We start from the raw sequence: 16061 nt of genomic DNA, 5'->3' as shown, positions 1-16061 counted from the left end.
CATTGCTGTCATTCATTTCACTTATCTGTGTGCTATAATCATCCAAAAATTGTTTCTATTATTTTGAATGAAGTTATCTATTAGACCAACTAAAAATAAGAAATAAATTATTTTACCTTCACTATTTCTTCTCTGATGCTCTTCCTTTCTTTATGCAATCTGAGTTTCTAACCCATTTTCCTTCTCTGAAAAACTGCCTTTAATATTTGCTGCAAGGCAGATCTCCTAGCAACAAAATTCTTCAGTTTTTTTTGAGTCTTTATCTCTCCTTCACTTTTGAAGGATAATTTTGCTGGATAAAATCCTGTTGGTGGGGTTTTTAACACCATATTAAGTATTTCCACTCTGCTCTTGCTTGCATGGTTTCTGTCAAAACATCCAAAATAATTCTCATCCATGTCCCTCTATTAGTAAGATGTTTTACCCCCCTGGCTTCTTTCAGGATTTTTCTCTCTGTCTTTGGTTTTCTGCAGTTTGAATGATATATGCTTAGGTATAGATTTTTTTGGTATTTATCATTCATGCTGTTTTCTGAGCTTCTTAGATCGATGCTTTGGTGTCTAACATTAATTTTGGAAAATTGTTATCCATTATTTCAAATATTTCTTCTGTTCCTTTTTTCCCCCTCCTTCTGGTATTCCCATTATACCTATGTTGTTACACCTTATATAACTGTCCTATAGTTCTTGGATATTCTGTCCCATCTTTTTTTATTATTATTATTCTTTTTTCTATTTGTATTTCAGTTTGGGAAATTTCTTTTTTTTAATTTTATAAGAGTTTATTTGAGCCAAATTTTTGAGGACATGCCCAGAAGCAAAATCTCAACAAACTGAAAAAATGCTCTGGAGAATGAGTTTTGAGTTCCCTTTATGCATTGAGAATCAAAGGAGAAAACATAAGGAAGGTACATGAAATAAATCCATTGGTGGTCGCTTAAAGAGGCAGGAGAAAGCAAAGTGGAGAAATCTCTAGAACTAGATAAAAAGGAAAACAAAGAAACACATACTTCTTTTACATTGGCAGTATAGGATATTTATTAACATCTACAATATACAGACATGGTATTTGGGGAACAAGATAACAATGAAATGTTCTGAGGTCTCATGTTCTGGTGGTCTAATACTCTGGTGCCTGCAGTTGTACCTTCAAGAGGTCTAGAAAAGAAAATTACTCTGACATTTCGAAGGTATGTTATCTTAGATATAGGGAAGTTTCTATTCATGCATCTTCAAGTTCACTGATCTTTCCTCAGGTACATCCAGTCTAATGATGAGCCCATCAAAAGCATCGCCTTTTCCATTCGTGTATTTCTAGTTATAGCATCACGTTTTAATTCTTAGAGTTTTGATCTCTCTGCTTACATTACCCATCTGCTCTTGAATGTTTACTTTTTTCATTAGAGCCCCTAGCAAATAAATGACAGTTGCTTTAAATTCCTTGTCTGATAGTACCAACATCCCTGCTATAGGTTAGTCTGGTTCTGAGGCTTGCTTGATTTGTCTCTTCAAATTTTTTCTTGCTTTATATCATGTTTTGTACTTTTTTGTTTTAAAGCCAAGCACAGTGTATCAGGCAATAGGAAATGAGGTAACTTCGGCTTTAGTACAAGGTTTTATGTTAGTCTGGATAGGAGCTGTGCTGTAGTGTTTGCTGTGGTTGTAAGCGGCAGAGTCTTCTATTTCTTCTATTTTCCTTGTGTTGTTTACCCAAGAAATCTTTCTTAAAAGGTCTGCTTTGCAACTGTCAGTCAGAATCCACTGATTATACTATTGCTGGACAGGTATTTGGGCATTCTATAATCTTATGATTATATCTCTATTTTTTTTTTTTTTTTATTAATCCTCACCCAAGGATATTTTTCCATTCATCTTTATATGAATGGAAGGGAGGGAGAAAGGGAGAGAAACATCAATGTGAGAGAGACATATTAACTGGCTGCCTCCCACATGACTGCGACCAGGGCCAGGGATCAAACCTGCAACCCAGGTACATGCCCTTGACCAGGAATCAAACCCGTGACCCTTTAGTCCATAGGCTGAAGCTCTAACCACTGAGCCAAACCAACCAGGACTATATCCCTATTTTTTATTTGGCCCAAATCCCTGGGCTGTGACCTTCAAAAGTGTTTTTTTCTTAGCCTTTTTTTCCTCCTCTTGATATGCTACAGGAAGGTTGAACTGGACTGGACTTGTCTGCCTTTGCCCCAGGTCACATAAGCCCAGGTAACATAAGGCTCTGACAAAGTAGTTTCTACTAGAGGGCAGGCCTTTATCATGGAAAATGATCTGGGTGTATTTCAAAATAGTTACTTTCTCCTCCCCTGCCCTGCCCTATCTGAAACACAAAGGGATCCCTGATTTTAGTCATGAGAACCTGGTGGGTTCCTTAGGGTAAATTCTAGAAAGTGGGGGCTTCTCTAAGAGTAGGCACTCAGGGGTCTTTAACTGTCAAGCTAGTCCACACTCAGCCTCTGGGGATGTGTCAGATACCATTTCACTGTTCACATCAGTTACTGGCCGGAGCATATTCTGTTGCTGGAAAGTTGATCTCTACTGTGATTCTATTTAAAAGTCTCTCCAGGGTGTGGAGTGGTGGCTTGCTCTGGGACTTTAATTCTCTTGTGTATCTAGGAAAAGCCATTGATTTCCAGCCTGCCCAGGTGTTTTCTTGCTGTACAAATGAAGTGATGATTTCTAAGCTCTTTACATGTTGGCACTGAAACTGACAGCCATCCAGACTTTTTGAAACTCCCTTCCCATTTTCTCCATAAAGCTAGGCTGAAACGATCCTCTTCGAGGAGCCTCCCCTGATTTCCTCTGCTAAATGGAAAGCTCCCCTACGTGCACCCACTGCTGGGTACACTGCAAGTATTACATCTACTGGCTCTGGCTGTGGATGCCTGGAGGGCAGGCACTGTGGTTTATCCTTGCATTTCTGCATAGGGTGTAACTGGTTAACTGAAAGGAAAAAGGAAAAAGAACCACTGTTCACTAATTAAAAACAAAGTACTGCTTTTATTTGGCTCACTTCTCCATTTATTAGAATAACCACATTTGGAGAGGCACAAAGCACTTAAGTTTTACATGACTACAAAGTTATCACAAATCCCAAACTTTTTAGCCACAGATATTTCACTTACTCTGTTTAACAAAAAAGCTCTCAAAACTTCTGAGTTAGCTTGATACACAGAGACCCTGAATATATGGGAACTACATATTTTTCAATGCTTGTACTTCCTGCTCTAACAACGTCTTCTTTAAATGGAATCCAGCATAAAAGGGATGGAAATATATAAGGTCATGATGCAAATGCTATGGAGACAGTGAAATTAATCTGTACAACATGGAAAAGATGTAGTGTGCACAGAAGTTCTGCAAGGAGTCACTGAGCCATCTGGGCTTCCATGGCTTGTGCTGTCCATTCTGGTGCTGTCTGACTAATTTTCTCCAAAAGGTTATTCACTTGGAAACAAAGTGATTGGATCTGTTTATCCCATGTTGGCAGGGCTTCTCGTGCTAAAGAAAAAATAAATAAGGTAGAAAGTTGAAATTACTCCTTCATATTCACCGTAAATATGTTAAAAGATAAATACAGAAGTATTAATTTTTAAAAGTTTTCTCCAAAAATCTTGGCTAATAAAATTAAGCTAATAAGTAATAATTAAGAAAAGCACCTAAAGCACTGGCACAAAGTATAAAACAAAACAAAAAGACAGGCACATACAGATTATTCATGGAAACAAAATAAAACCAACCAACCCAATAACCTCCAACAGAACTACAGTAAGAAGGCAGCTTCACTGAAACCTGCTCATCACCAATGACTCATAAGACACTGCCATCTGCTGGAGAAGTAAATCCATTTACATATTCAAGGCTGTCTCAAATGGACTCTGAAGGATAAATATTTTATTATTGAAACCCAAAATAAACAAGCAAACAAAAAACAACTCATCAAGAATCCAGCAGGTTTTTCTCTATATAAGCAATATGCAGTTAGAAATGAAAAATTAGGGGGTAGGGGTCCCATTTAAAATAGCACAAAACTGTATCAAAAATGGGCACAGAATTAATGAAGAAAAAACTATAAATCTTCATAAAGAACATAAAATAACTATTTTATCAGTCCTTTCCTACTGATATGTAAATTTAAAGAAATTACTAAGGCAATCCCCTTTTTCTTTGCTTTCTTTATAATTTGGACAAAATTATAATTTTAAAAATAAAAAACAGTGGCAGGACTGTGATATATCTATACCATGGAGTCTTTATTCAGCCTTAAAAAGGGATGAGCTTTGCCCAGCCGCTGTGGCTCAGTGGTTGAGCGTCGAGACCCATGCACCCAGAGGTGGCTGTTCAATTCCCGGTCAGGGCACATGCCAATGGATTTCCTTTTGGGAAGATGAAAATGTTTTGGAACTAGGTAGAGATGGTGGTTACACAACATTGTGAACATACTAAGTGACCCTGAGTTGTTCACTTTAAAATGATTAATTTTATGTTCTTTGAATTTCATCTTGATTAAAAAAATAGTAGTGGCCCGACCAGTGTGGCTCAGTGGATTGAGCGTCATCCCTTGGACTGAGAGGTCCCAGTTTGATTGCCAGTCAAGGCACATGCCTGGGTTGCGGGCTTGATCCTCAGTTGGGGGCGTGCAGGAGGCAGCCGATTGATGTTTTTCTCAAACATCAATGTTTCTCTCTCTGTCCTCCTCCTCTATAAAAAAAATCAATAAAAACATATTTTAAAAAATAGTAGTACAGAGTTAAGAGTTGCTTTACCAATATTAAATTTACAAGAAAAAAAGAAAACAAAATAAAGGAATGCTGGAGAAAGTGAACAATGTGGTTTCAGATGGCTGGTTGGCTGGTGATGGGGGGGGGGGCAGGCAGAGAAGGGAGATAATGAATTCGGTTTGGGGTATGTTCATACTGAGATGCCCATGACGTAATCAGGTGAGAAATGCCTAGTAATCAATTAGAACCTCTGTGTCTGGGACTCAGAAGAGAGATTTACCTTACAAAAGTATATGTAAGTATTGTCTGCATAGAGATGACTGAATCAAAGGGAACAGATGAGATTGCCTAGGGAAACTTAGTAGAGTAAGGAGAAAAGGCCTAGAACTAAGCCCCAAGCAGCCCCAATATTTAAATTTAAAGGCACTATAAAATCTATAAAGATGACTAGGAAGAATACCTGGAGAAGTAGGAGAGAAAGCAGGTGAAGGAGATGACAGAGTCAAGATGATGGTGGTGGGGTGGAGATATCAAAAAGGAGTAAATGATCAACGCTATTTGATAAGTTGAAAAGTCAAGAAGAGGCCTGAGAGGTAAAAGGATTTTTGTTAAAATGGAAGAGACCTAAGTATGTTTAAAATTTATGGAAAGAAGCCAACAGAAGAAGAAAAGATGAAAACAGAAAAATAACTACTAAGCTCAGGTTCCTAAAAATATTGGGGAAGGGGGTTGTGGCAGAGGTCAGAGAAGAAATCCAAAGCACAAGTGGAAGAACTGGAGAGGGAGAAAGAAACCTCCTCCAGTATAACATGAAAAAAGAAAAAGACAGAATTAGATCCATATATTTAATAAGTTATATTTGCAAGTTTATAAATCATATGAATCTGATAAAGAAGTTAATTTCACACTGATAGCTTTTTTTTTCTGTGTAAAAATAGGAGAAAAATCAGAGATCTAAGAAAAATGAAATCTGAAATAATCATTGCAGAGTAGGAAAGAATAGACTAAAGAAATATATCAAGAATCCAGCTAGTGTTGGGACCCATGACCTTGAATTTGCAGTGGTGTTCAATCTGTCTGGTGCTCTGACTCTTCTCCAACATTAGCTAGCTATTCCAGTATAGGCATGGGTAAGAAAGATGGAGAATGGGTTCATTCAAGGTGAAGTTTTGCTGGATAGCTAGAACAAAAAAGCTAACAGACAAGTGTTCTGGGGCATCTGTAAAACAGTAATGAAATAATGAGTCCTGGAATTCAAGCTGGATAGGAAGAGCATTAAAGAGAGAAATGGGCTGGGCTGACTGTTAAAGGTATGAGTCAACAGATGAGAGGTTTCAATGCAGTCAATGAAGAGTTGAAATGGAAGTAACTGAAACAGACCACAAAAAAACAGGGATATTTCAAACTAAAAGTTCACAAGTGGAATGGTTGTGGGTACAGCAAAGTCACAGTGTAAATGAGTTAGGAACAGGGGCTGAGGAGATACTAGACAATGAAATCTACTTACCTGCCTGCCTCCCTTACTCTAATGAATGGGAAATGCAGCGGTCATCTCCACATGCCCATTACATGGTATGTGTTCAATACATGTTTGATGAGTAAATGAACGAACTGATGATAGTTTCAGTTTCAAAATTTTCCACAATATAGAAAATGCTGCATTAAGTAGATCTATGACTATAAGTCACAAAAACAATACTTTTCAAAATTACTTCTTTGCGAAATACGCCTATTCCAATAGTAAGATTCTAGGTCAAAGGAAATTGTTCAACATGTTTTAATCCTAGGTATACAACACCTCACTAACATTTCACTATCACAAAAACAAGCAAAACTTACTTTCAAAATGAACTATTCCATCAATCTGATCAATAAATCCATTCATACGTCCTTCTGTTATCATTTGTGATGCTATCTTTTCTGCCTGTTTAAATTAAAAAAATAAATTCTCAGACACTCTATATATCATATCTAACATTCACATATAAGACAAGTGAAAGTTCTTGATTTAGCTACTCATCAATCACTAAGCTTACAAATATGTTTACCTGCCATTCATTACAAGAGTAAATCTTATAAATCTTCCTATTATATTGCCCCAATTCTTTCTGGGTACAATCCATTATTTTAAGTTAATTAGGATCTATTTTGCTTGTGAGATTTTGGACAAGAAGATTTTGTCTTTGGATAAGAATTTTTATCTCTGCTGCCTGGACAATGTGGCTCAGTGGTTGAGCACCAACCCAAGTGCCAAGAGGTTGCCAGTTCAATTCCTAGTCAGGGCACATGCCCAGGTTGTGGGCCAAATCCCCAGTGTGGGGCATGCAGGAGTCAGCCAATTGATGTTCTCTCTCATCGACGTTTTTATCATTCCCTCCCTTTCCCTTCCTCTCTCTCTAAAAAAATCAATAAAAACATATATATTTTTTTATTCCTCACCCGAGGTTATTTTTACATTTATCTTCAAACAGAGTGGGAGGGACAAAGAGCTAGAGAAACATCAATGTGAGAGAGATACATCGATTGGCAGCCACCCACAAGACCCCAGCTGGGGCTGGGGACAAACTGCAACCAAGGTACATGCTCTTGGCCAGAATCAAACCCAGGACTCCCTGGTCCGCAGGCCGACGCTCTAACCACTTAGCAACCCGGCCAGGGCAACATATATATTTTTTTAATTGTGTTAAACATAAAAGGGGATGTGATTCATAAGTACATGACTTTAAGTTTTCCAAGTTAGATAAAAGTAAGGTTAATTGCTTGCTTTTACTATTATTTAAAATTAGGAGAATGTTTTGTAAATGATACCCGAAATACGCTCTATATAGTATTGGCAGTTTGCTGGGATTTATATACTGTCACTAAACCTTTATTATGACAAAGAATGAAATTAATTCCCTAATAACTCAGTCAACTTCTTAAGTTAAATCAAGCACAGAAATTACAATAGAATAGCCTGGCATATTACCATAGTCATTCTCTCAAAGAAAAGAAATATTTACCCTTTGAGTCAATTTAGGGCAGAAAATAGAAGTAATAAAGCATCTACAGAAATCTTAAGTTAGTCAGAAATCAGAAACAACTATGAAATGGATTTAAACACTCTAGGCAAAGATATTCTCACAAACTGGGTATCATAATCCGGAAAATCCTTTAAGATTTCCATTCTAGATCACTTTATCATAAAATACAAACAAAAAAAAACACAAAGACAGTTCCATTACAGTACTATTTTAACACTGAAATAATTTATTTCCATTTAGCAAAGGCTTTTTATGTTTATTTTTATTGCAGTTACCAATATTTATCAATTATATATTTTGTTTTCTCATTACATCAATAATTTAGTCTCTTAACTTCCTTTTTATATATTGGAAACAAGAAAATACCTTAGCTGCAGGAATCTCTAAAAGAGCTCCAAGTTCTTCAAAGGTAATATTATTATATAATTTGCTTGCAGACAACAAATTGTGTTCAATAACAGCTCTGTCCAAGATGCTAGAACCTTAAATAAATATAAGTAGGGCAGTTATGTTTGAAACTGGTTTTATACTCCTAAAAGATTAATCCCTTTTTTTCCGAAAATTTCTAAGCATATAATAACTCATAATTATTGTCTTTATTCCCAACAAAATGTTAAAAGTAACCCAAATGCCTTATTTGATACAGCTTGAAGATACAATTAAATAAAAATAATATATTTAGAAAATAAGTGATTGTCAAGTAATTACTAACCAGCTGAATGAATTTAACCCTTTGGGTTTGAGGGTTTGCTTCCTTAGGCTAGCTAGCAGATTCGGAACTTTTCGTGCTGTAAGCTAGCTAACTATTATTAGCAAGCAGTAGCAAAACAATCATGCAACCCGTTCTGCAAGCTTAATAATGTCAATACATACAGCTCAATAGAAACATCTCTACTCCTTTGGGTACTCCGTAAGCACCTTATTCTGAGGCAAATGTGAAAAGTGTCCAGAATGTAGGAACAAGCTAACCCTTTATGAGAGCAAAGGCAGAGCATCCTCTCTTAAATGATGAAGTTCTGGACCTAAGGCCCCACCATGAGGTGTTATTAGAGTGCTGGGCTCACACAATTCTTTTTCCTTTCTTTCCAGTTTTATTAAGATATAACTGACATAAAACATTGTATTAGCTTAAGGTTTACAACATTATAAGTTGATATGTGTATATTTTGCAAAATAATTACCACAATAAGTTTTGATAAGATCCATCACCTCACATAGTTACAATTTTTTTCTTCTGATGAGAACTTTTTAAATCTATTCTCTTAGCAACTTCTAAATATAAAGACCTAAATAAATGGGAAAATATGAAAGACTTAATATTGTTAAGATAGCTATACTCCCCAAACTGATATGTAGTCATTGTAATCCCTATCAAAATCCCACCTGACATTTTTGCAAAAATTGACACGCTGACCTTAAAATTCACATGGAAATTCAAGGGCTCAAGCAGAGCCAAAACAATCCTCAAAAAGAACAAAGTTGGAGGACTCACACTTCCTGATTGTTTTTTTATCCTCACTCGAGGACACTTTTCGATATTTTGTTCAGATAGAGTGGTAGGGGGAGAGAGAGAGAGAAACATCGATGTGAAAGCGACACATCGAGTGGTTGTTACTCGCACAACCCAACCAGGGCTGCGGACAAACTGCAACCAAGGTACATGCCCTTAGCAGGAACTGAACCCGGGTCTCTCTGGACCGCAGGCCAATGCTCTAACCGCTGAGCCAAAGTGGCCAGGGCTCACACTTCCTGATTTAAAACTTACTACAAAGATACAGTATCCAAGACAGTGTGGTAATGGCATGAACACAGGTATATAAAATAGAGGAATAGAATTTAGAGTCCAGAAATAAACTCTCACATTTAGAGTCAATTGATTGTCAACAAGTATGCTAGGACAGACAATTCAATGTGAAAATAATAGTCTTTTCAACAAATGGTGCTGCAACAACTGGATATCCATATAAAGTAAAACCCCTACCCTACACCATATACAAAAATTAACTCAGAATGAATCAAAGACCTAAATGTAAGAAGTACAATTACAGAACTTATTGAAGAAAACAGAGAAATCTTTATGATCTTGGGTTAGGTAATGGTTTCTTAGATACAGCACTGAAAGCACAAGCAACAGAAGGAAAAAACAAATAAACTGGACTTCGAAATTGAAAAACTTTTGTATTTCAAAAGATACTATCAAAAAAATGAAGAACCCTGGCCAGTTTGGCTCAGCAGTTAGAGTGTTGGCCTGCGGTCCAGAGAGACCCAGGTTCGGTTCCCGCTAAGGTCATGTATCTCGGTTGCAGTTTGTCCCTGGCCCCGGTTGGGTCGTGAGGGTGGCAGCCACTCGATGTGTACCTTTCACGTCGATGTTTCTCTCTCTCTGTCCCTCTCTCTCTCCCCCACTCTATCTGAACAAAAAAATGAAAGAAAAAAAAGTGTCCTCAGGTGAGGATAAAAAAAAAAAAATGAAGAAAGAACACATAGAATGAGAATTGCAAATCATTTATCTGATAATGATCAGATCTAGACTATATAAGGATTCTTATAATTCAGTAATAAAAGGATAAATAACCCAATTTATAAATAGGCAAATGATATGAACAGACATTTCTCTGAAGGTATACAAATGGCTTCCTGGCTGGAGTGGCTCAGTGGGTTGAGTGTTGTCCTGAGAACCAAAAGGTTGCCTGTTCCATTCCTGGTGAGGGCACATACCTGGTTGCAGGTTTGGTCCTTGATTAGAAAGCATATGGAAGGCAACCAATCAATGTTCCTGCCTTGGGTGAGGATTAAAAAAAATTAATTAATTAAATAAAAGTAAAAAAGAGGTGATGGGCACACAATGCAATATACAAATAATGCATTGTAATACCATACACTTGAAACTATATAATCTTATTAACCAATGTCACCCCAATAAATTTAATTTTTAAAAAACTAAAAGTAAAATAAGAGAAGTAACAATCAAAACACATACACACTCTGTACAGGTGGACTACAGATTTATTTGTAAGCTTTCTAGCAGCCAATCAAATTAAGAAAGCCAATCAATTTATCAACTCAATGTCTTTACTTTATTTATTGATCTATTTCTTTTTTTAATCCTCACCCAAGGATATTTCTTAGAGTGGAAAGGAGGGAAGGAGAGGAAAAGAGGGAGAGAGAGATAAAGAAACATCGGCCCGCAGACCAGAGAGACCCGGGTTCGGTTTCCGCTAAGGGAACATACCTCGGTTGCAGTTTGTCCCCAGCCCCGGATGGGGTCATGTGGGTGGCAGCCAGTGGATGTCTCTCTCTCTCTCTTCCTCTCTCTCTCTCTTCCTCCCTCTCTCCCTCCCACTCTATCTGAAGGTAAATGCAAAAAATGTCCTTGGGTGAGGACAGAAAAAAAAGAAACATCAATGTGAGACACATGGACTAGTTGCCTCCCACACTCAACCCAAACCCAACAGGGACCAGGTATTCAACCTGCAACCTAGGTATGTGTCCTTGACCAGGAATTGAATGCTTTGGCTCTTCAGCTGATGCTCTAACCATTGACCCACACTGGTGTCTTTAATAAGACAAAAACCAACTGCTAAGGAGAATCACAACTAATCCTAAAACTAAAATGCAATTTTTCCTCAGGATGTGCATAAAAGATATCTATAAAAAAAATCTCCTGTACACAGAAAGATAAGAATCAACTGGTTGCTCTGGCTGGTTTGGCTCATAAGTTAGAGCATTGGCCCTCAGACTGAAGGGTCTCAGGTTCAATTCCAGGTCAAGGGCACGTACCTGGGGTTGTAGGTTTGATCCCCAGCTCTGGTCGACGTTGTGTGGGAGGCAACCAACTGATATGATGTGTCTCTCATATCAATGTCTCTATTTCTCTTTCTCTCTCCTCCCTTCCACTCTATCTAAAAATCAATGGAAAAATATCCTCAGGTGAGCATTAACCAATAAATAAATAAATGAATACATAATTTTTAATTTAAAAAAATCAACTGGTTTCCTTTTTAAAGTGTAATTAAATGAAAGAAACTCAATAGATCAATCTAATCCCTTAATTGATCTGGTTTAACTCAGGGAAGTAAGACTGGGTTAAATGAACACTTTTCAGCAAATCCTACATAAATGACTGTTTTTTTGTTGTTGTTAATCCTTACCCAAGGATATTTTTTCCATTGATTTTTACAGAGTCGAAGGGAAGGAGGTGCGGGGACAGAGAGAGAAACATTGTCAATGCGAGAGAGACACATCAATTGGTTGCCTCCCACACACACCCTGACTGGGACCAGGGATCAAATCTGCAACCAAGGTATGTGCTTTGATCAGAAATCAAATCTGAGACCCTTCAGTGCACGAGCCGATGCTCTAACCACTAAGCCATATGGGTCAGGGCTAAATGACTTTTTTTTCATGCTCTCTTAACAGTCTTCATTATTATCATTTTTTAAAAACAATTTTTCTTTATTGATTTTACAGAGAAAGGAAGGGGAAGGGAAAGAGACAGAAACATTGATGAGCGAGAACAGTGACTGGCCACCTCCTGTATGCCCCCCACTGGGGATTTGGCCCACAGCCTGGGCATGTACCCTGACCGGGAATCGAACCAGAGACCTCTTGATGCATGGGTCAACACTCAACCATTGAGCCACACCAGCTGGGCATTATTATCATTTTTTAAATATGCTTTTATTTATTTTTTTTAGAGAGGAAGGGAGAGAGAGAAATATGGATAAGTTTTTCTGCACAACCCCCACTGGGGATCAAGCCTGCAACCCAGGCATGTGCCCTGACCAGGATTCGAACCGGAACCTCTCAGTTCATGGGACGACATTCACTGAGCCACACCGGCTGGGCCTAACTGACTCTTAAAAACAAATAGTAATAAAGTAGCAAATTGTTTTATTGATTGATTGATTTGATTTTTTTATCCTCACCCGAGGACATTTTTGCATTTATCTTCAGAGAGAAAGGGAGGGAGAGAGAGAGGAAGAGAGAGAGAGAAACATCGACATGAGATAGACATACTGAGTGGTTGCCACCCACATGACCCCAACCGGGGCCAGGGACAAACTGCAACTGAGGTACATGCCCTTAGCGGAAACCGAACCTGGGACTCTGGTACGCGGGCTGACGTTCTAACCGCTGAACCAAACTGGCCAGGGCTGATTGATTGATTTTAGAGAGAAAGAAAAAGGAGGAGGGGATTGGGGTGAGGAGGGTGCAAAGAGGGAGAGAAAGAGAAAAAAAAGTCAACTTGGCCCTGGCCGGTTTGGCTCAGCGGTTGGAGCGTCGGCCTGCGGTACAGAGAGACCCGGGTTCGGTTCCCGCTAAGGACACGTACCTCGGTTGCAGTTTGTCCCCGGCCCTGGTTGGTCATGTGGGTGGCAGCCACTCGATGTGTCCCTTAACATTGATGTTTCTCTCTCTCTCTCTCTCTCTCTTCCTCCCTCTCCCTCCCGCTCTATCTGAACAAAAAATGGAAAAAATGTCCTCGGGTGAGGATAAAAAAAAAAAAAAGTCAATTTGTTGTTTCACTTATTTATGTATTCATTGGTTGCTTCTTGTATGTGCCCTGAGCAGAAATCCGAACCCCAAACCCTGGTGCATCAGGAAGACACTCTAACCAACTGAGATATCTGGCCAGGGCTCATAAATGACTCTTTACAATACAGCTAAATTCTCTTCAATAGGATGACAGTAAATCCAAAGTAGTGATCTACATGTTTATTTTTACCTTTTTCACATTTCTGATGGTCTACATCAACATTTTTATCATGTGTGTTATTGTTATAAGCTACTTTAAAACCTGTAAAATAACTAATGTTATAAAAAAGCATCTATTAAAAATGTCTTTCCGGGCAAAGGCAGTCTGACTTAAGCAAATACATCCCTTAACTAGGAAATATGACACCAAGTTCTATTCTTATTGACAACAATTTCACCCAGAATAACCTTGGGCAAGCTACTGTGCCAAATTTTGTTATAACTAAAATTAGACTCAATAATTATTAAACAAACTAATGGTTAAGATTAATTTAGGCCTGGCCGGTGTGGCTCAATGGTTGGACCCAGCGTCAGGAGGTTGCCTCTGGTTCAATTCTGGGTCAGGGCACATGTCCAGGTTGTGGGCTCAATCCTCAGTAGGGGAGTTGTGCAAGAGGCAGCCAACTGATGTTTCTCTCTCATTGATGTTTTTATCTTTCTCTCCCACTCCCTTCCTCTCTCTGAAATCAATTATTTATACATATACATATATATGTGTGTATGTGTTATTTTTTTAATCAAGTGTTATATGGAAATGTTATGGGAAGATATCAAGATGCTTCAAATTTAACATATTTTCCACTAGTGTGTACCTAAATATTCACTACCACATACTTATAAGACATGATCATTACCATCAGCTGTAGTTGCTTTTTGGTGAGGCATCAGCATAGCAGCAAATTCTTGAAGTTGATTTCCTCTGATGATCCTATCCAGGTACATTTTCTCTAGGATTCCATAAGCAGCAAGCTGCTGGCACCTTTCATCCTTAAAAAGAGTAGCTAGCATTCGAGAACGTTGTTGTCCTAAGGAAAACAAATGAGCATCAAATATTCTCACAATCTATTTCATTGATGAAAAACAATTCTTATGACCCTACTTTTGCCTACTAAAATATTCAGTCAATTGTCATTATTTGTGGTAGTTATGTTTTACAAAGTTGCTGCCAACACTAAATTAGCAAATACTCAATTGCTGTTCCTAGGGGAAGTACAGGGTTAGGTTCCTATAAGCCTCTGGTCACATTTTTTTCAGCTAATCAATATGTAACTTTTGTTTTACGTGTGTTTCTGTTCAAAGGCATCTTATTTAATATGTGTAGTTGATTCATTAACATTGAACTCATGGCCTACACTGTAACTCATGCCTGAATGAAGCTTATCTAATACACGTATTTTCTCTAACAGGCAGACTTCTTTCACTTAAGAACACAAGACAGTACTTCAGCACTATGCCTAGGGCCCACTTTAAACACCAAAATCACATCAAAAAGCACAAAAATGTGAAAAACATAACATTACCTCACCACAAAAAGGAATTTGTTTACAGTATGAGAGGGGAAACAAGGAAGCAGAGCACTGCATTATTCAACCCCAGCTAGAAACATACATTAGGTGGACTCAAATCTGTTGCTGTCCTGACATATTCACAAACAACCAAAAACACCACGAGTATCGATTTTGGAGTGACAAATAAATTTTAGCAAGTAGTCAAATTCACAAATATTGAATGAGAAAAATAGTATATTCATTTGTGAAGATAAATGGAAAAATATCCTCAGGTGAGGATTAAAAAAATAAGAAACTAGGGATCCTTGAAAAATAGCTGATTTTAAGTCTGGGGCAGGAAAAATACAAGATAAGTCTAAGACATCTTTTTATGCTACAGTGCTGGCAAGTATTCAAAATTAATGGGGCCATGGCAAAAAGACATGATTTGGTCATATTTGGCATAATCTGAGCATCAAAAAGAACAATAACTATGATAATAACACAGTGAATAAATAAAAAAGTCAAATATATAAAAATGTTCAAAGCAGTACTATTCCTAATAGCCAATAAGAAACTACCCAAAGACAATAGGATAAAAAATGCTGCAGTGCATTCACACAATGGAATACCACACAACAATGAAAATAAAGAAATTATAACTATACGTAACAATATGGACAAATATGGAAAGTTATAAAACTTTCATAAAGTTAAGCAAAAAAAGAAAAATGAATATATATACTATATGATTCATTTATATACGAAGCAGGTAGCCCTGGCCAGTTTGGCTCAGCGGTTAGAGCGTCGGCCTGCGGTCCGGAGAGACCCGGGTTCGGTTCCCACTAAGGGCATGTACCTCGGTTGCAGTTTGTCCCCGGCCCTGGTTGGTCGTGCGGGTGGCAGCCACTCGATGTGTCCCTTTCACATCGATGTTTCTCTCTCTCTCTCTCTCTCTCTCTTCCTCTCTCTCCCTCCCACTCTATCTGTACAAAAAATGGGAAAAAAAATGTCCTCAGGTGAGGATGAAAAAAAAAAAGAAGCAGGTAAAGCTAATATATACTAATGGTTACTCATGGGGGGGTTGGGGTGGGGCTAACAGCCAGGAGAAAACATGACAGGCTTGCAGGATGCTGATAGTATTGTGTTTCTTGTTCTGGATGCTGATTACATGAGGGTGTTCATTTGGGACAATTCATCAGGCTGTACACTTTTGATATGTGCACTTTTCTGTGTTTATATTATACACACAAAAAATAAGCAGAAAAAAAGTCC

The 16061-nt window shown here is 37.9% G+C and overlaps 1 protein-coding gene across 3 annotated transcripts in view; it reads right to left on the bottom strand.

Annotated features, from left to right (window-relative positions):
- Nucleotides 1–2994: 2994 nt before the first annotated feature.
- Nucleotides 2995–16061, bottom strand: part of COPS4 (COP9 signalosome subunit 4) — a 42527-nt gene continuing 29460 nt past the window's right edge. Inside the window, exons 7-10 of one of the 3 annotated variants that reach the window (XM_036279918.1) lie at nucleotides 14154–14324; nucleotides 8128–8243; nucleotides 6578–6662; nucleotides 2995–3518 (exon numbers count right to left, since the gene is read on the bottom strand). In XM_036279918.1, the coding sequence (XP_036135811.1) occupies nucleotides 3385–3518; nucleotides 6578–6662; nucleotides 8128–8243; nucleotides 14154–14324 (506 nt within the window). In that variant the 3' untranslated portion in view covers nucleotides 2995–3384. The remainder of the gene's footprint in view (nucleotides 3519–6577; nucleotides 6663–8127; nucleotides 8244–14153; nucleotides 14325–16061) is intronic. The other 2 variants (XM_036279926.1, XM_036279935.1) reach the window with 2 other exon arrangements.

Source organism: Molossus molossus, unplaced genomic scaffold (assembly GCF_014108415.1).
Source record: "Molossus molossus isolate mMolMol1 unplaced genomic scaffold, mMolMol1.p scaffold_m16_p_1, whole genome shotgun sequence".
Classification (NCBI taxonomy): Eukaryota; Metazoa; Chordata; class Mammalia; order Chiroptera; family Molossidae; genus Molossus; species Molossus molossus.
Note: the sequence above shows the minus strand (reverse complement) of the source record. Positions and strands in the feature narration are given on the sequence as shown.